At 45.1% G+C, this 19,960-nt stretch overlaps 1 protein-coding gene across 2 annotated transcripts in view; it reads left to right on the top strand.

Annotated features, from left to right (window-relative positions):
• The window catches only part of Plekhm3 (pleckstrin homology domain containing M3), a 160,826-nt gene extending 143,055 nt beyond the window's left edge, over positions 1-17,771 (top strand). Inside the window, exon 8 of one of the 2 annotated variants that reach the window (XM_031367753.1) lies at positions 11,644-17,771. In XM_031367753.1, the coding sequence (XP_031223613.1) occupies positions 11,644-11,821 (178 nt within the window). In that variant the 3' untranslated portion in view covers positions 11,822-17,771. The remainder of the gene's footprint in view (positions 1-11,643) is intronic. The other variant, XM_031367754.1, reaches the window with a different exon arrangement.
• Positions 17,772-19,960: the final 2,189 nt, after the last annotated feature.

The raw sequence follows: 19,960 nt of genomic DNA, 5'->3' as shown, positions 1-19,960 counted from the left end.
CAACAGGGCATATGGAGAGCATCTATGGAGAGTGAATGTCCAATAAAGCTGTCACATATGTACAAAATAATAAACTGCACGTTTGCCAGCCACTTGACAAACATTTTCCATTTATCTAATTCAGTTCACTATATTTTTAAGAGAATTGCATGTTAAATGTTTGGTCTGCATTGTGGGGTGGGGAAGGGGGCGGGTGCAGGTGAACTGAGCTTGAGAGAAGAAAGAAGTGCTATCCAGAAGCTTCGAGTGTTCCACCGTAGCTTCCTATTTATTCAGCCTTCATTTCTGAGAGCCCTTGCTCAAACAGACTGAATTCCTGGATTATGGCCTCATGTGGACTTAAATACACACACATTACATACCCTTTTCTCACTAATCAGCCTGACACATTCCTTTGTTGGTAAATGGTTCCAAAGCAAACACTGTCAGTGCACCTAATTACCAGGTTTGTGGGCTGCGCTTGGCAGTCCTGTTCCATCCTGTTCAACAACAGAGGGCAACAGCCTTGGCTGGGCCCGGCTTAGGGAGGGAAGAACTTACCCCAATGTCTATAGTCTTTTTTAATGATATTTCCTTTCTGTGGCTTTTCTTGGGAAGCAGCCCACTTAAGGAGTATTGTAATAAGGTGTGTGATCTTAGAAAGAGCCAAAGGAAGCCTGGGCTCCTCTTCCTAGGTGCCATTTCTGGGAAACCACCCGCTTCTGTCTACTGGCGGCTTCTGACTAGGATTGAAATGCTGGGCGCTTTGTTGATGGCTCTCTAATAGACTCCTGCCAGGATTTAGAATCGCCAATGTCAATAGATCGAAGGGTCTTCAGAGACCATGTAGATATCTAGGAGAGGGAGAACAGTCCAGAAAGCTTGTGATTGGCAGGAGAGAGTAATGAGAAGCGAGATGCGAACCTGACTACCCACCCATCCTTGTGTTGGTGTACTTGCTTTGCCCGTGAATGGTTTACTTGACTTGAAGGAAAGAAAACAAACTTTTCAATATGGTGCTGGGTGGTTTGGCAGCAGTGTCAGGCAGGCTTTTATTTTCTTTTGCTAAAACAAAAAACAACAACAAAAAACTATATTCAAAGAACAACAGTATATAACATTGCACCATGGCTGGCTCCATATTCTCATATCTAAACACTTCAGAATGTCTGCTAACACAGACAAACACTGCATGAAATACTTGGGCTGACCTACCCTGGGTGCCATTAGCCTCTTGATTAATTAATAAAGCACACTATACCCACAGTCCTCATGGTGAGGGCACCGGTACCTCTGGCCGTCTCCGTAGAGTGCTGTCGAGACACGCTCCTCCTCGCTGGGTTTCTAGTTGGGTATCTAGGCTTGGCCTTGCCTGGACACATGCCAGATGACCTAATTGGCTGTTGCTTACAGAAGAGAGTGGCCATCATTGCTTACAATCCTGTTTTTATTTATAACTGTAAAAAGAATTGGTACTCACTGTAGAAGACACAAAAATATAAAGAAATTCTCCATATGTTATTATTTTTCTACATATATTATTTATATATTTATATATGAACATATAAAATGGAGTCATGTTGAAATGTAGTCCTATATCTTTCATTGAGCACATATCTCTGACTCCAAATATAATCAAATTTAATCTATAAATGTTTATTGGTGAGTACTTTAATTGCTTTTTAAAAAAATCACAATATAGGCTGGAGAGATGACTCAGCTGTTAAGAGCACTGACTACTCTTCCAGAGGACCTGGCTCAATTCCCAGCACACACATGGTGGTTCACAACTGTATGTAACTGCAGTTCCAGGGAACCCAACAGTCTCACACAGACACACATGCAGGTGAAATACCAATGCACATGAAATAAAAATAAATAAATTATGAAATCAGGATATATTAGGTGAAAAAACTTTTCAATAAGATAGATAGATAGATGGATAGATGGATAGATAGATAGATAGATAGATAGATAGATAGATAGATAGATAGATAGATAGATAAAAGCATTGGGTTCATCTAATTGGTAGAAACAGGCTAGTTCATGGAAAGACCAATAGGAAAGGGATAAACAAGAATATACATCATTAATTCTGCCACTTGGTTGCTACATGACCCCTGACATGCCACCACCCCTCTGGACCTCTCAGGGAGATGGTATCAATTAACAAAAGGCATGAGTGGTTTTCTTTTTCTAGGCCTGAGATTTAGCATTTTTATACTTATGTTTTCTATGATGTTTTATATGTTGTTCTATTTAGTGTTCAGGCAAGTTGACTGATTTTGACACTCTTACTCAAGGAGCTTGAGATACAAACTCAAGCTGTAATTTTACCTATCATTTTGCAAGATCCATTTAAAAAATGGACTTGTTCTGTTTTGCTTACTGCCCAGTCTAGAGCTGGACAGAGTAACTAACTGCTCAATGAGTAATTCATGAATGAGCAATGAGTGAATCATTGGTTTAATTTATTTTAACTTATTCACATTATACTTAAGTGATTTTAAAGTTTTAAATCACAGACCTTTAAAATTAGCTTTTAAACTATTTTAGTAAGTTTTTATTTAAGTAGACATTACCATTATATGTGACTTTTTTGAGTATTGGCTAACATCCTGTCATATACTAGGGGCAGTTGTGTTTTACTGGAGCAATGAAGCCTCTAAAGTCAAAGAGAGAAGATATTAAATGTTTGAGCTTGCCTAAACTACTCAGAGAACTTAATTTCAAAACATCTTTTAGGTTACTTCTGTTACTTCTTAGTGTATACTTTTTCTTCCCCCTGGGACTGTAAATAAGTAACCTGAATACACAATGGGAAGACAGGAAGTGTTTACCCTTCCATACAAAAAAAAAGTTGACTCTGTAGACTGAGCAGTTTGTTCTGAAATTACCTATCTTTTGCTTTTTCAAAAGGTGCAAAAGTAGCTTTGTTTTGTAATGTATGCTTGTATGTTGTAATTATTTTCTATACAGTGAATTTTGAAAATGGACATGGGAGTGTCATTAAAGTTGTCATTTAAAAAATCTTTTTATTTTAATGCCTTCTCTAACATACTATCATATTACCACATCTTCATTAACTACCTTCAGAACTCTGACTGAGTATTGAACCACTCAACAGTGCTGCAGCAGTAAACACTCTTATTCTGTAACCAACATTAGTAATTATCTCTTCATCCCTGACGCTCTCACAAGCTTAAAGTGCACAGAAAGACTTAGTGGGTACTATACACACTCATGCTATATCAAAGTTGCTATGTGGAGCAAAGAGTACCAGAGCATAGAGCTCAAGAGAGCCATGGAGAACCAGTTGTCACCTGCCAACGACTCGCATACCCAACAGTGGCTAGAAAGCCATCCAGCATCACACTTATAACCCAGGGAGCTTTAGGCCACCAACTTCGAGTGACCTTATCTATTACCCTGTTGCCAGAGCACCATCCCTGAAATTTGGAAGAACCACAAGCCCATCTTATGGAATGAAAGACTGCCACCCTAAACTAGTCCTATCTTTGGTGTGGTTGCCAGTAATTTTTGTTCCCACAACCAATGGTAAGAACCATGTAACCCTTTGATGAGAAAACAAGAAAAGACAGTTTAGATAGATAGATAGATAGATAGATAGATAGATAGATAGATAGATAGATAGATAGATAGACAGACAGACAGACAGACAGATATAAAATTAATTCATGTGAAAACCAGAAATTCATGAGTCATCTTACAATAAAATCAGTAACATAGTAGACAAACTTAAATAATGATCCTGAAGCAGATTCAGACCCAGCCTTGGAAACATACAAAGCCACTGAGCTTGCATAGATTTAATGTAAACTGGAAGTTCTAGTGTGGGAAGATGATGAAGTGTGATACAGCCATTCTGTTAGAAGGGAGTTCACATCTCCTTTCTTTTCTAGGAAGCAGATCATTGGTGGTAGGGAGAAACTCAGAGATCTATACAAAGAACCACTACTCCTGTGTCTAGTCCCCAGTAGCCACAGCCACAGTGTATCCCAATTCTGGCAACAGTGGTAGAGATGTTTTAAATCCTCCTGCAGTGCCTGTATTTTTTTTTTTCTAGCAGCAAATATGTTGCCCTGAAATAATCCCAAGAGAAGGTGAGCAATTTTTTTCTTGAGAATTATAGTGCCAGCCAGATAAACCTTAAGATGCAGATTTAGTGTGTCAGAATTATTAGCTTTTGCCTTTCCCCAGATTCTCTTGCATTCACATTCAATTTGTTGTGCTTTTAAACATTGCCCTAGAGTGTGTCTGACTTCTCTCCCAGGCCACAGATTAGCAGGAAGGACTTATTAAGCATTTACACAAAGGATGATGGTGAGTTAATGTCCCCAGTAGGGTAGCAAAATTAACAAATGAATTAATTAACCCTTGTTTGCATTCTATTTTGAATCCAGATTGTAAGTAAAGCTTTTGTAATCGGTATTAGCCAAGCTTAGCTGGCAAACTCAAAGTCCAGCACCAAAGAAAGCCTACTGCTTTGTGGGCTCCTTAATTAACTCTGGCTTAAAGGACAGATAAGAGCGTCATTCCTCCAGGACATGCCTCTTGTCTTTCCAAGGTGTGCTGAATAACCTGAAGAACTAGGTTGTATTTGACTATTGACTGGAGGAAGTCTAGAATTCAAGTCACAGCACCAGAATCAGGTCCAAAGCTTAGGACCACAAAAGCCACCAGGTGGTATTTTGTATTTTATCCATTAACTTAGAGACAGACTTAATAAACATGGGAAAGCCCCAGGCAGTGGTGGCGCACACCTTTAATCCCAGCACTTGGGAGGCAGAGACAGGTGGATTTCTGAGTTCGAGGCCAGTCTGGTCTGCAGAGTGAGTTCCAGGACAGCCAGGGCTACACGGAGAAACCCTGTCTTGAAAAACCAAAAAAAAAAAAAAAAAAAAAAAAAAAAAAAAAAAAACCAACAACAACAAAAAAAAAACATGGGAAAACAAATAATGCCTAACTCAAAGCACAATTATTTATGGATTTTAAAAAGCTAATTTATGTACACAGCCACTACCACCCCCATAAACAAAGGCCAAGTAGATGCTACCTATTTTAAATTTCAAAAGGAAGGGTTGGGGGATGGGTGGGATCACAATGAGCAACTGCAAATGTGTTGTCATCAGATATAATACTCTCTGCATTTGTACTCATGTACATTATGTCCTCTCTGCAAGAGCAGTTAGTGGTTGCTCCACTAACCAAGTGTACACATCACTCGTTCTCTTCCCCCTGGTCCTGCTGATAAAATTGAGGAATGTTTGGACTGTCAGATTTCTGGTCAACCTAGAGTAAAGTCTCCTGATGGCAGTGCCTAGGCAACTGCTTGCCTCACTCCATTCACCAGAACCCACTCATAATCAGTTTCTTATTAAAATTGTTTGTCACTTTCTCATTATTTTAGTCTTTCACTTCCCCCAAAGAGTGGTCCTACTAAGTGTTCTTATTTGTTACATTGTATTTCATTCACTTTACCTGAGGACTTTAATAACTGATTCTGTGTATTTTACTGAGCAACATGCAAGTATATAGATGCATAAAGTATGTACATATGCAGATATACAGCCTACAGATATACATGACACAGGCCAATTTCCTGTTTAAGGGAATTGTAGGACTTTTTTTTTTTCATTTATATGTTCAATGACAGGAAAAAACAGCAAGCCAAAACATTAAAGTAACCAGGCTCCAGTAGCTACCAAACTTAGCTAAAAGATTTAAATAATCTTCCTGCTTTATTGGAAAAGCTAGTGATTGCTCATGACTGTATAGGGCACCTTACATAGCAGTCATACCCTAAATGGCACTTGTATGCTCATAGTGTATACTGCTTTCTGCTGCTCATCCTGTTCGTTATGGGCTATTGAGAGTGGAAATCAACCACAGACTCTATACTGCTCTGAAGTCCCATCCTTTGCTTGTCAGAAAGCCAACAAACTGAAGCCTGAATTTTAATCCAAATGAAATATCCCAGGCCAATGCCTGAGCCAAAAACAAAGATGCAGAAGGAGGAGAGCTTAACAAGAATGGGCAGAAGCATGGCAGTGACGTCTCTGGCGGCAGTGTCCTTTAGCAGTTTCCTGGGACCTCCCTGTGTGCAGTCTAAGTCGGGAGAGGGCAAACGAAGCCATCAAGCCTGAGTCTAATTGGTCTCACATCATCAGCATTCCAGAACAGGAAACAATCTGCAGCCAGGAATTCTTGCTTCTTTGCCATAAGATTTGAGAAGCCAACCTTTATCCTTGGATGGATGTAGCTCTGCAAGTTTGTAGTAGCTTCTGGTTCTTAGATTCGATAGCCATAATAAAATGTGTCTATTCAGTCTGTGGTCAGTTGATTTCTAGATTGTGACTGTCTCCCTTACTTGCCATGGGCTAGATAATTTTTAGGTCAAAACTGTTTATAAGATGGGTAGTTTTATTCCAAGGAATACTTTCTAAGAAGCAAAATATGACCTGTAGTGGTTGCCACTATAGTGGGCAACCCTACACCTCTTCCAGAGAAGAGGGCACAGATAATTAGTAATATTCCCCAGAGCTTGCTTTCAAAGAGGCAGATCTCCAGTTTCCTTTATGCTCCCACCAATTTTGCTGTGTCCAGGACTAGTACCACCCTGCCCTTCACGGGTCACCACAGTGCAGCTCTGAATCTCTCTATACTAACATGTAACCTCCCTTGTAGCTTAACTAACACAAGTAAACCGGACTCAAAGGACTGCAACACATATCAGGAAAGCCCAGTAAGGCTGAGACTTTCTGGAGAGGAAGTAGCCATTTCCCCACAGAGCATGGGAGAGGAGAGCGCAGGGACCCAAATCGCTTCTATTGCCCACACCTCAAGTCTGCATATAATGCAGGAAGACACTTTAGATATCAGCTAACCCAAGGAGTGAAGAGAATAAGGTCAAAAGAGAAAGTAACTTGCCAATGTCCTGTGACATGCTCATGCCAAACTGAACGGAGATTAGTTCTGGTGTTCTCACCTCTGCAATAGCATCCTCATGGATGCTCTGCAGCATCCTCATGGTCCCTCTGCAGCATCCTCATGGACGCTCTCCTGATCTGCTTTCATAAAAGGAGTTTATCTTATAAAGTACATGCAAAAATAAATTGCCTTTGATTTGCCTCATGGCCTGGGTAGAGTATGAAAGAATAGAAAGGCCACAGAGAAATTGCAGTGAATCTGATACAAAAAGCTACTAAGTGTAACTGAGAGCTAGCCAGCCAGGATGGCTCTGGGATAGAGTGGAAAAGGCACTGAGTTGGTAAAAAGTTGGGTTACCGAATGATGCACAGTTGTCTATCATAGCTGTTTATATAAAGCTTGATTTGATTTTACTTATGGAAACAGGATCTCAGCCTTACAACCTTCCTGTTTCAACTTCCTGAACGCTGAGATTATACCGCATCTGGCCTTTGACCTTTCTCTCTTTCCAGTACTGAGAACCAAATCTAGGGCCTTGTTGGACATGCTAGTCTATATGACCTACATCCAAACTTCTTTACTTCTTAAATGATATTCTAAATAATGTCAGAAACAACAGGATAATACTGGTTTGCTCAGGGGTTTGTTTGTTTTTTTATTACATGATTTACTGAAAATAAGTTGTTTTGAGAATAACATGGATAAGAGTACTGAGCTGGATCTTGCTGGTTGGCAAGAATGTAAGCCAGCATGTGGAAAGCTAACCCACTGGGCTCTCCTCTGAGATTTCCTGTCAAGATATTTAGGTCAGTGATTCTCAGCAGCTAATATTTTGACCCCACAGATATTGTCAGTATCTGTAGCCATTGCTGATTGTCACAGCTCAGGTTGGGGGAGGGTTGCTCTGGCTACTGGGTAGAGGCCAGGGATGCTAAGCACCCTAGACTGGCAGGACAGCCCCTTGACTGAAGAAAATCCTGCCTAAAATGTCAGTGGTGCTAAGGTTGAGACTCCTAGTTTAATGAAGCAGTGTACATACAAGAAAGAAATGAGAAAAGCCACAGTGTGCCTTTGGTCAGCAGCAAACCACTCCTGCCTGCAGTCGCATCCTATAAAGAAACTTTGGCTTTTGATGGCTTGCTGCTTGGCGAGGGGACTCAGACATGTAGACACCAGCCTTTGTTTGACATGTTGCCTGTTGCAGTTTTTAGTCAGAGGTGATTAGGACAACAGATTTGCCTTGTCTAAAAGACAGGCTTCTGAAAAGTTGGGTAGGGTGAATCTCACTTTCTACTTTAGGTGGAGAAGTGAGTATCTGTAAAGGTGCATATGTGTACTTGGTACATGTGAAGGTCAGAGGTCAATCTCGGGATCATTCCCCGGAGTCATCCACTTTGGTTTTTCAGGCACCGATTTGTCTAGGCTGGTTGGCCAGTGAGCTGCAGGGATCCTCTAGTCTCTGCCTCCCCTGGGCTTGGGGTGACGGGCTTGTCTTGCCAGATGAGGCTAGGAATCAAACTTGGGTCCTCAACACAAACGGAGGGGCTGTGAGCACTTCACTTCCCATCTCCTGAGTTACAGTTACAATAGTCAGGGAACAGTTAAACCCTAGGAGCCTGCTGCCTTTCCAGGTAAGGCCTCTGTGATAGAGCCCCGTCCCCGAGGAAGAGCAGAGCTGTCTGTTGTCTGCGGAGGCTTTGCTCTCCCTGCGCCACACACTGCTCTTACAGACCATTTCCTCTAAGAACAGGTTTTTCTTTCTCTTCCCTTTTCTGTCATTTTTTCTTTTCACAGTTTTTGTTGTTTGTTTATTTGAGATAGGGTCTCACTGTGACTCTAGCTAGCCTAGAATTCCCTATATAAACCTCAAACTCACAGAAATCCACCTGCCTCTGCCTTCCAAGTGCTAGGATTAAAGGCCTGTGCCACCATGCTTGGCCTGCCTTATTCTCTAGAATGGAAATCAGGAAGCATGGTGGAAGGAAGCTAACAAGTGATTGTGTTTGAGAATGTTATTGATCCGTGCATCCATACCACAGTTGAAAAATGCCTCCAGGGTTACAAATTGTTAGAAAATAAGACTTTGTTCTGTTTTGAACTCCTTAATTTCTTTATCTCATACTTGTTTCAGTTACTGACCTTTGGCTAGACCAAGCAGGTGCACTGGTCCTCCATCCTTCTATAGGTGGTTTTTGCACCAGAAATGCCTGATAAGACTCAATCTCTTCCTTCACTGCTGGCCTGGTATCAGCAGAGATAAGGGAGTGGCACTGGGGAACTGGGTGTTTCCTCCTTATCGGCTGCCTAGGACCACGGCCCTAGGTGTATAAATCCATGACCGGCCCTGAGGAAATTCACTTGATAAAGCTACCCTTAGTGTCATTTAATGATAGGAACTTACAAAGGTGTGACCCAGTGGGGACAAAGCCACTACCCAAAGTGGATAGCTAGCCCAGACAGAGGCACTGGGAGACCTGGCTCTGACCTTCATTCTGACTGGCAGGAGCAGGTGGGTAGGGAAAGGCAGGGCATAGAGGTGACCCAGCTGTGTCCAGGAAGGAGTGTTAGCATTTACCTGTAGGGGATGTATTGCTTCTCCTTGCATGGCTCTCCCGTCTGTATTTGCTCACTGCAGTCTCACAGCAAACATGATTAGGAGGAAGTTGTGGTCAGCAGCACTAGAAAAAAAAGGCAACTGACTCATCCAGGAAGCAGCAGTCCACCCGGGGCATCCCAGCTACAGAGACATTAGTGACTTGACACTGCTTGTGTATTTGCTCAGATAGCCAGCGGTGTGGCCATCAGTGGGAGCCTAGGTTTGTGCCAGTGGCCCTGAGTCCCAGCGACAGCTCCAGCTCCAGCTCCAGCTCTGGCTCTCTGTATGCCTAGGAGATGATCACTAGCCCGTTGGGAAACTTGGTTTTCTGCTGGGTAAAAGGAAGGGGCCTGATGGGGCTATCCAGACCACACAGTGACATCAGTGAAGTCAGGCTGCAGAGAGGCCTCCCAGAAATGCCTGAGGGGTACAGCTTCTCCTGGGCCAGGAACTGCTGGACACTTTACCCATGATCTCATTCAAGGCCTGCAGCATCCCAGTGGGATGGCTGCTCCTGTTATCTCCACTAAGCCTGTGAAGAAACTGGCGCTCACCAGGTGAGGTCACTTGCCCCAGGGCATCATCTAGTCTGCATGGATTGCATACCATAGACCACAGGCTAGGTGGCTTAAAGATGTGGTTCCCACAGCTCTGGAGGGCTAGAAGGTTCAGAACAGGGTGCTAGCAGGATTTGGTTCTGATGAGGGTTTTCTCACTGGCTTCACATAGTGCGCAGGGAAGTGAGCCGCTAAGACATTGAAGCTCTGCTTCTTGCATTAAGGACACTAAGCCAATTGGACCAAACACACACCTTAATGAGTATTACCTACATACTCTGTCACCAATAGGAGTTACCTTGGGGGAGAACTGAACTTTATGGGAACCCCAGGAGGGCACATCAAGGATAGGGGAACAATTTGTGGTTCCTCATCTATTATCTTGATAATCACTGTCCTCAGATGGGAGAGCTGAGCTGGGAGCAGGTACTGCTGGGGGCAGGAAGCCTCTGTTGGCCAGCTCTTTACTAGACCTTCCCAACAACTCCAAGTCACTGCCCTACCACAAGGCATGGCTGGGTCAGTGGGAAAACCCTCCTTGGACCAAGCCATTGAGTCCTGCTTGGTGGTGCTAAAGTAAGATATTGAAACATTTGGGTATAGTGTCCCGAGGTAACCTGTACCCAAGATTGAAAAGCCTAGGATGTCCTGAAGACAGCTGCATGGAGCACCATTCCAGGGCTGAAGAAGACCTTGTAGTCAGCCCCCTGGGCTCCTGGGATGAGGGAGTCCCCTTCCACAGCTCATGTGTGGCAGGATGAGAGCTCTATACACAAGAGCAGGGCTGGAGGAGCTGGGGTCATTAGTCATGACTAAGAACTCACAGTGAAAACAAGCTGCACAGGCAGGCTCCTCTGCAGACTCCAGCAGGCCAGACAAGCAGCTAGTCATTCACCTGGAATGTCTCCTCTCCATAACTTACCAAAGCTGCCCCGTTGGTGAGAAAATGCTCCCTTTCCACTCTGACTCGTCCATCTTCACACTGAGGTCACACAGTTGGGCCTTTAAAGGTGGGAAGATTTTCCTAATTTTAAAAAGTGCACAGAGTAACAGGACATCATGCAGAGAATAAAAAATGTCCATCATACCTTCCCGAACCAAGACAGAAAAGCAGTAAGTTAGGAGGGCTGAAGGAGAACGCTCCCTGGCATACAGTGCAGGCTGCCAAGGCCTGCTAAGGGTTTCTGCTGCCAAGGCAGTAGGTTACATTCTTGGCCACTCACCCTAGAGTTTCTACTCCATTCTGGAGTTCCGTGGTGGAGAGGAAACTGGCACACAAAGCCTTGTGTGCCTGTTGTCACTGTTAACAGAGTCACTGGGTCAGTGTTGACTCCTTCCACCCAAGCCAGTGTCTCAGGAGGCCAGTTCCAATCACGGGAAAAGTGTGTCACTAGTGAAATCTAACACTGAGCCTTTTGAAAACAGATGCAGCCCCTGTCTCTCAGTTATGCCTCCTCTGACAGGGATGTCCAGAGGAATAGAGAGTGCCCCAGTGGTGTCCCACACAGGCTGCTGTGCTCTGCCGTCTTGCTAATCACTTCTCTGCTTGGTTTTTTGCAGATGTGAAAGCTGTGGAGCCGTCTTCCATTCTGAGTGCAAAGAAAAGTCTGTGCCCTGCCCACGGTGTGTCCGACGGGAGCTGCAGAAGAAACAGAAGTCCTTCTGGAGGCAGCTGAATGTGGACGAAAGCCTGGAGGAGGCATGCACCATGTTCGAGCTGTCCTACCAAAACACCTGACCACAGGCCAGGCTGCACTCCCACAGCCACCCAGAGGGCTGCTCAGGCCCATGCAGATGAGGCTGTCCTTCCTCAGCTAGATGTAGATAGATACGTTATTTATTTATATTAGATACACCTATACGTCCTGTACGTATGCTTTGTATAACTCACTGTCCAAGAAGTCCACGAAGATCCTGTGGCTGAACTCCTACGGATAGCTGAGTTACACTTGGCCACGAAATCCAGCTGCTTGCTCCCAGCAAATGTGACGCACACACATTGCTCTGTAGTCCCAGACCCCTTTATGCACACTGGCTCTAAGGGCCAGTCTACTGCACAGGTATTGGAGGAAACATCTCTCGAAGCAAAGCTTGGCATTGTTACTGAGATTTAGCCCTTGCTGGGGAAACTGGGGTAAGAACCATTGTCATCTGTTTCACATGGACATCCCTAAAACACAAGAGTGTTTCTGGATACTTCCAGGCCCCAGAGTCCTTGGCAGAGATGGGAAGAGTGAAGCAGAGCCACGCAGCAGAAAGCCAGAGGGCCCCTTCTTAAAGCATGCCTGACAGAAAGCATCAGGAGCAGAGCTACCCTGGGTTTGAACTTAGTCCCTGAAAAGAGTACAGAAAGTGAGGACCTCAGGGGCCAATCACTGCATGTCGTCCGTCTGTCGGCTGGTCCAAAGCCCAGCACCTCCCTGATGATGAGGCTCCATGATGCCTGCCAGAGAGTGCACACGGGTGCCCTTAGAACAGTTTTCCAAGCATGGAGTGGAAGACACTGGGCATGATTTTCATGGTGCTGCCCAGGAGGAAATGCCCCAGGACTGCGCTCAAGCATATCAGTGCATAATCTGCTAGATAGAGTTTACTGCACGAATCTTGGAGGACACGATGTCTCCTTTCCCAGAGTCCTCCATGGCAGTGCCCACCTGCCACTTGAATGTTTTAGTTCTCCTTGTCCTTCACAGCACTTTTCACCTTTATCCAGTCCACGTAACTACTCTTGCTTTTGTATTCTGGGTATTGTGTTTGTTTGGGATGGGGGCATATTTTAGAACAGGGTCTTGCTGTATATCCCTGGCTGGCCTCAAACCTGTGATCCTGCTGCCTCATCCTCCAAATGCTGGGATTACAGGTGTGTACCACCATACCTGGCTTTACTTGTTTTAATTATTTTTTAAAAATATTTAAAAGTAAAAATTATATAATTATTAAAAGTTATTAAGAAGTAACATTTTGAAAAATACACACCTAAACTATTAAGAAAATACCAAACATAAGTAGAATTAATGAATTAATATTATTGAAATAAGTAGATATATACATATATAATTGCCACCTTACAGTAACAAAAGAGTAAGTAGTGTGGTAGGAATGAGAAGTGGAGGGTAGTGTACTCCCACTGGGACCCCCTTGTAAGAGCCTGTGTAGATCCCCTTGTAAGAGCCTGTGTAGTTGGCACTGCGACCAAGATGGCTGCTTGGAAGGCACTGAGACGCTGACGGCCAGCATTCTTTCTTCCTTAGCTCTTTCCAAGGCAGGAGAATGGACTCACCAGGAAGTGCTTGTTTGTGTCTTTCACATGGAGCTGGTGTCCCATCGCGCCACCCATGCTTTTGTCCTTTCGGATTTTCACCAATGTTCAGATCAGGGGAAACACTGGCTCACAAAGAATGCGGCAGTTCAACTCCAAGTTGCTCCCACAGGCACCAGCTTGATGCTTCTGTCCAGTAGGAGACATTCAGCTGACTTGTGCTGTTGGAGGCAAGCATTTCACCTCTTGGCTTACACCATTTCCTTTGGCCCCAGACCATGCAGTTGAACGCCACACGTGTGCTCATTTCCTAGCTACCCGGAAGCTATAGCCAAGGCGTACAACTTGGTAAGAGGCCAGCCAATAGAGGTCTGTCTATTTACCACACACCTCACGGGGCCTTTTATAAACTCTTGGGAAGGCAGGTTGACTCACGGAGCGAGTGGTAGGGAATGTTGCACATAAAGGACAAGGGTGGGAAGTCTCAAACACTTGGCAAAACAGGCAAACAGATTTGAGTGTCTCTCTTCCTCCTCCTGTTCGTGAAATACAGTATTTATATTTTCCAGCCTCAGAGAACAGAACATGATCTTTCACTGGAGAATTCTAGACCTGCTTATTATGAAACAGATGTGCTCCCGTGGCACAGTGCCTTCTTTCTCCACTCCCAATCCCTGTCACCGTAGCTTACTCTTGACCTTTGCTGAAATTAATGTATCCGTGATTTTGGCTGTCAGAGACCCCACTCCCAGCACACTGAACACTGAGAGCTGAAGAACAGAGCCCCAGACCCCAGGTTGGCCCCGTGTCCCGCCCCAACTCACAGGTGCCCAAGATCAGACCTAATAAAAGCCAAGGGTGAAATCCAGATCCTTGCTCAACACACCTGAGTGGCCCCCCACTGTCCCTTAGAGGGCCCTGCTGTGTGTGAGCGGACCTTGGATGCTCCTAAGACCTTTCCCCGGACATTGCTTTGCGTTTATTTTTTTAAAGGGAAAGAGATAAGCACGCTGTCATTCATGATCTGGAACTGAAGCAGTGTCCTACTACTTCTGTTTTCATCTATTGTACATCCCCGCTAGTCTGGTCCATGCCAGCTCTGGGCTCGCAACAGCGATCTCTGCCACTACCACCTGAATCTGATAGGACACCGTGGAGCCAGCTCAGGAGTTGGGTCTGCCATGAAAATTCAAAATTGCTATTTCCAGCCCAGAATGCCTTAGAGTGCATGAAGGCCCTTACTGTTTTCTGGTCTAACAAATTACTTAGTGCAGTGTAAGGTAATTGTTCCACTGCTTAGAAACCATCGAAACAAAAGCAAGCCTGTGGATTTCCACCTCCTTTTTTTTTCATCTCAGTAAATATCGTCCACGTAAAGCATAATGGAAAATGGCCCATTAATCTCCTGGAACTGCTAGCAAAGCCCAGGGAACTGCTTTTCACTAAACAGCCCATTCCCTGGTGTAGCACAAGAATTCCCTCCTGCTAGTGCCAGAAACTCATGTGTGACACCATCCAGCCTGGGGGAAGTGCTGGCACCCAACCCCACCGGTAAGAAGCCAGTTCCTAAAATAGACTTGCGTTTGCACCGCAGTAGGAAGGCCGCAGGGTGCTCCAAAGGCAGTCAGCTCTGATGGGAGTGGGGTTCTTTCCAGGGCTGCCTGTTCCCAGAGTTGGAAGCAGCCTCATCTGAAAACCGTGTACACTCTCTGTCTTCCCTTTGGCTTCATGTGCTGAATAACAGCCATCTTTTGGGAGTTTTCACATTGGATGAGCTGGAAGGTTAACTGCTTCTTGATTCTTCTATAATAGACCTCTACAAAAAAAAAAAAAAAAAAAAAGAGTGTGTGATTACAGTGCCTTGGGATTCACAGGTTCCAATACAGTCTCAAATAGGCCAGTGTTGCGATTCCCCTCAGCTGCCCCAAAACAAAGGTGTCTGTGCCACTCTGTCACTCTGGCTGAGTTACAGCACACCCTCGCTGAGGTCTGGCCTCTGTCTCTGCCTGTCACGTGTGCACGCTGAACGTGAGCACTGACAGGTTGCTTTCTCCACCTCGTCTAGGAGGCTTGGCTTCCAGCCCTGCAAATTCATTCTCTCTCTGTGGGCCAGAAATCTCCAGACACAAACTACCTATGAGAACAGGACCACAGAGATGCCGCACACACACTGAACACCAACAGCTAAGCCTGCTGCCATCAAGGAAGTAGTGACACATTCTGCTGCTAGTTCCGGTCGAGCCTGCCCTCTCACCCCGCAGGTCAGCCCTCAGTCTTCTCCCATGCTTTGTTGAAATAACCAGATTAGGAACTAGTCTTTGACCCTTCGTTGGAATACTGCCTGGTTCCAACACAGACTATTTTGTTTTGTTTGTTTCTTTCTTTCTTCTGGTAAATAGAGACGTGTGCAGTATTGTTTTGGGAGTTGTCTACACTACTTTTCATCTTCTGAAATAATGTGAGGATGTCAGGAGTTTGAGACGAAAGGGGAGAAGCTAGCCCTTAATTCCTTGGCCACTTTCTCCTGGAGCCCCTGGCCTTTCTCCCTATCTGTTCCTTGGTACCAACTTGGTAGCAGTGGTGGGCATTAGGAACTTGGTTCACTGCTCTACCCTGCCAACTCACCAGACCCCAGGATACTACTAGTTACATGACTAAGCCCCTCAGCTAACCTAACCCATGCCGATCTCTGTCACAGGGACAGTTTCTTGACAGTTAAAGTCTCAGTACCCAGTAGTCTCTCTCTGTAGGCACTTCTATCCTTTCTTTGGGTTCAAAACTCTGACTAGAGAATTTTCTTTCTGGTATGTTTTAGTAGGTGCGGGACTAAAATAAAATACCTACATCACCGTAAAATTCTAGGTGAAAGGGAAAATGTAAATGAGCCTCTCCTGCGGCCGCATGTTTTATGTAAGATGGGCTCCTGGTGACCATGGAATGTAGCACTATCTCCATAAAATAGTCTCTGGTGTGATGGGAGGCACTAGAGAGTGGGACACAGGCTGCTCTGCTGGGGCTCTGCTCTGAGGGAAGAGAGGCGCAGGCTGCTGTCATTTTTAGAAAGCTCCCTAGTGAAGCCACTTGTTTCCCAGGCCAGATGAACAAGACACCTACAGCAGCTCTTCCACAGTTGGGTCCCTCTGGCCCGCCAAGGAAGCTTCAATCCAGCCCTGGCCCCTCCCACGATTCCCTTACCTGCTTGCTTCCTCAGCCCTGGGCCAGACTTGGGCCTCATGCTGATAAACCACCTAGTGAACAACCGGCCAGTGGCCCTTCCTTCTCACGGCTTTGTTTCCCTGTAGGAGTGCCTTATAGTCTAGTCTAGTCTCTGACCCACTTGAAGCCTGCAGGACCCTTCAACCAACTATGGATCCCTTCGCACTTCCCTGCTGGCTCCTCTCCAGCGTACACAGCCCACCTGGAGCCTGTGTATTCTGAGATGCACATCAGACCTTCCACCTTCGCTTAACCCGGTGCCTTAACTTCACAAGTAAAGGGATTCACATTGCAAACACATGATCTGAGTGAAACATCAGTTTCTTCGGTGCCATTGGCACTTTTACCAGGAAATACAATAGGTATAATCATACAATGTTTTGACCTTATTTTATGATGTTTCTCAGCCACTCTTTGTTTGCTTGCTTTCATTAACCAAACTCAGGGGAATGTCACGTCACCACGGTCAATGGGGAAAGAAACAAAACCAGCTACCCAGAAGTGAATGTCAAGGTCTGTGAACTTAGGCTTTATTGGGTTCAAAAGTGACACCAACAGGAGGACTTTTTTTTCCTTTGCTGTATAAAGATTCTCTTTACTTGCCACCTGTGTTCCACATGGGAGGTGGGGTGCCTTGGGGATGCGTGTGAATGGCAGCATCCCTGTGCACAGCCCAGGCAGTCCACCAAGCCGCTGGATCAGGCCTTCACTGCAGAGTGCTCTGCCTCAAGTCACCTGTCAGGCTCTTACTGTAAACAGTTCTTAGCTGTCTCCAGGGAATGGGAAAGGAGGAGGACGCCAAGACTGCAGGTGAGGAGCAAGAGTGTGATGGGGATAGTCCTGTACAGCTGGTTCTCAGGCTCCTGGATCAGATCCGAGTCATTCCCCTTCCTTCTGCTCATGCGGTACAGAGGCAATCAGGATCTGCATTTGAGCTGTTCCTTCGCTCTGTTAGTTATTCTTAATAGCTAATGTGCTAGTTCCTGTGGTCCCTGTTGTCTGGATCTGATTGCCTTTTTTGGTTAATGTGTCCATATTTTTGTTTACATTATTTTTGAAGCTAGTAACTGTAATAGTATGAAATCGAGGTTGTGCTCTTGATGGGACATCTCATTTTTTTTTTTATGGTTATCTGTCACATAATTTAAGTACACCTGTTCCTAATGTATAAAGTTCTCTCCCTCTCAATAAATGACAATGGAAATACTCTCTCTCATATCAGCTTTATTAAAAAAAATTTTTTTTTCAGGAAATGGGGAGGTGAGCCCTTGGCAAAATCAAGATTTGAGGTCTGTTGAATGTAGGCTGTTTGCTTTTGTGGAAGGAGAGGAGGTAGAACCTCTTTGTCTTATGTGTGTGAGAGTTTTGCTGTGTGTTTGTGTACCACACTCATGCTTGGTACTCAGGGAGTTCAACAGAGGGCATTGGATCCCTGAGAAATGGCTTTACAGTTGGTTGTGAGCCACCATTTGGGTGCTGAGATCCAAACCCAGGTGCCCTGAAAGAGCAGCAAGTACCCTTAACTGCTGAGCCATCTCTGCAGCCCTACTATTGTTTAAATATCTCATACATCTGGATGTATAACCCTATAGTGTTCTCAGCCTTTTCTGTGTTTACAGAAAATATCATCGGAGTTTGCTTTCTGTTGACGTGGTAAACACCATGGCAAAAGCACCTGAGGGAGGAAAGAGTTTACAGGCCAACCAATCTAGACATGACGTAGGCAGCCCCTCAGTTGGCACTCCCACCCCAAGTGACTCTTGGCTCTGTCAACTTTACAATAAAGACTAAGGAGGACAAAGGTGTAAGTAACGTGGAAGAAGCAGTGTCTGTTCTGGGCTGTCTTTGCTGAATCAAGGCAGTTCTGAGACCAATGTCCTGAGGTGGTCTGAGGTGGTCTGCCCTCTCCCCATCTTCCCCAGGCAATCCCAGCAATTCCTACAGGCCTCCCCTGGCTCTCTCCACATTGAGGAAAAAGCTGTGACAGAGGACCATGCTCTGGGAAAAGAAAAGAAAGTGTGGCCATGGTGGCACACACCTTTTAATCCTAGCACTCAGAAATCAGGCAAGCAATTCCAGTGAGTTCAAGGCCAGCCTGGACTTTATAACCAGCTCCGAGACAGCCAGGACTACACAGAGTCTGTCTCAAAAGAAGAAAAAGAAAATAATAGGCAGGTGTCTTTGCTCTAGAGTAGCCTCAGAGAGTTGAGAATTTATTAAAAATAGGCACCTGCCTTCTGCCTGGGCTGGCCCTTGCCCCTTGGCCAAAAAGGCCCAAGGGTATGACAACTGTCTCCTTGGAGCCTGTCCAAAGCACCATTGCAACTCACTTTTCCAAAGAAGGACATTGAAAAGTGACTAGCAAAGGCATTTCTGGCTAAACATTTGCCAAGGGTGAACCCTGAGCCTTACTCCCTAGACACACCCAAAGTAGGCCCTGCCTTGCCTGTCCACACAGGAAACCAGCCCAGCCCACACCCTGCCCCAGGACAAGCTGGACTTCATCCTCACCCCAAAGCTGCTACGATGCATAACAGAAGGAGACGAGTTAATGTTTCACCTCGGAAAACTAGACACATAATGAAGCCAGAGCCCACATTCAGCAGGTCACAGTTGGAGCACACGGTGTCTGGGGAACAGCCAGGGAACTGCTTGGGCACTTTCAGAGGGAAGGTACCAATGCTGTCAGAGGCTAGGAGAAAACCGACATCTCGGCCACCTCCTCCATGTTCTAAGGGCATGATTCCCTTCTCCCTTATGTTCTTATTCTGGCCTTTGACACTGGCTCAGATATGGCTTCAGTCAGTGACTCCTACATTAAAATACAAGTAAGAACAGAAGGACAAGTCCTGTCACAGACAAGTGTGTCAAAATCTCTTCAGATGTGGCCTGAGGAGTAGTAGTAGTTTAAAGCTGCGTGAGTGTGGGCTAGGGATGTAACCCTAGTAAGGGAATATATGTATAAAGCCCTGGTTTTGACTCCCAATACCACAGAAAGTAAAGAAAGGCCCCTTGGATAGGAATGATATGTTCTGAAAGTGAGAGAGGCCTGTGATCCCAGCTACTTAGGAGACTGAGGCAAAAGGATTCCAGATTCAAAGTCTGTGTGAGTTTAAGGCCACTTAATGCGATTCTGTCTCAAATTTTTAAATAAGGTGCTAGGGACTCAGCTCAGTGGCAACGCATTGTCCACACACATGTGCAAGGCCCGTGTGTTCAATCCGCAATATGGGGAGGGAGAAAAGACTAGTCTAGATGAAGAAGTTACCTTGAAATAAACATTGGCACACTGGGAGTGTGGATTACAGGGCTTTGTTACCTTCCAACAGACAAGACTTTGGAACGCACTGCTTAGTAATCTCGATTTTCCTAAGAGCTAACCTTTACACCCCCATTATTTCC

Source organism: Mastomys coucha, unplaced genomic scaffold, assembly GCF_008632895.1.
Source record: "Mastomys coucha isolate ucsf_1 unplaced genomic scaffold, UCSF_Mcou_1 pScaffold14, whole genome shotgun sequence".
NCBI lineage: Eukaryota > Metazoa > Chordata > Mammalia > Rodentia > Muridae > Mastomys > Mastomys coucha.
Note: the sequence above shows the minus strand (reverse complement) of the source record. Positions and strands in the feature narration are given on the sequence as shown.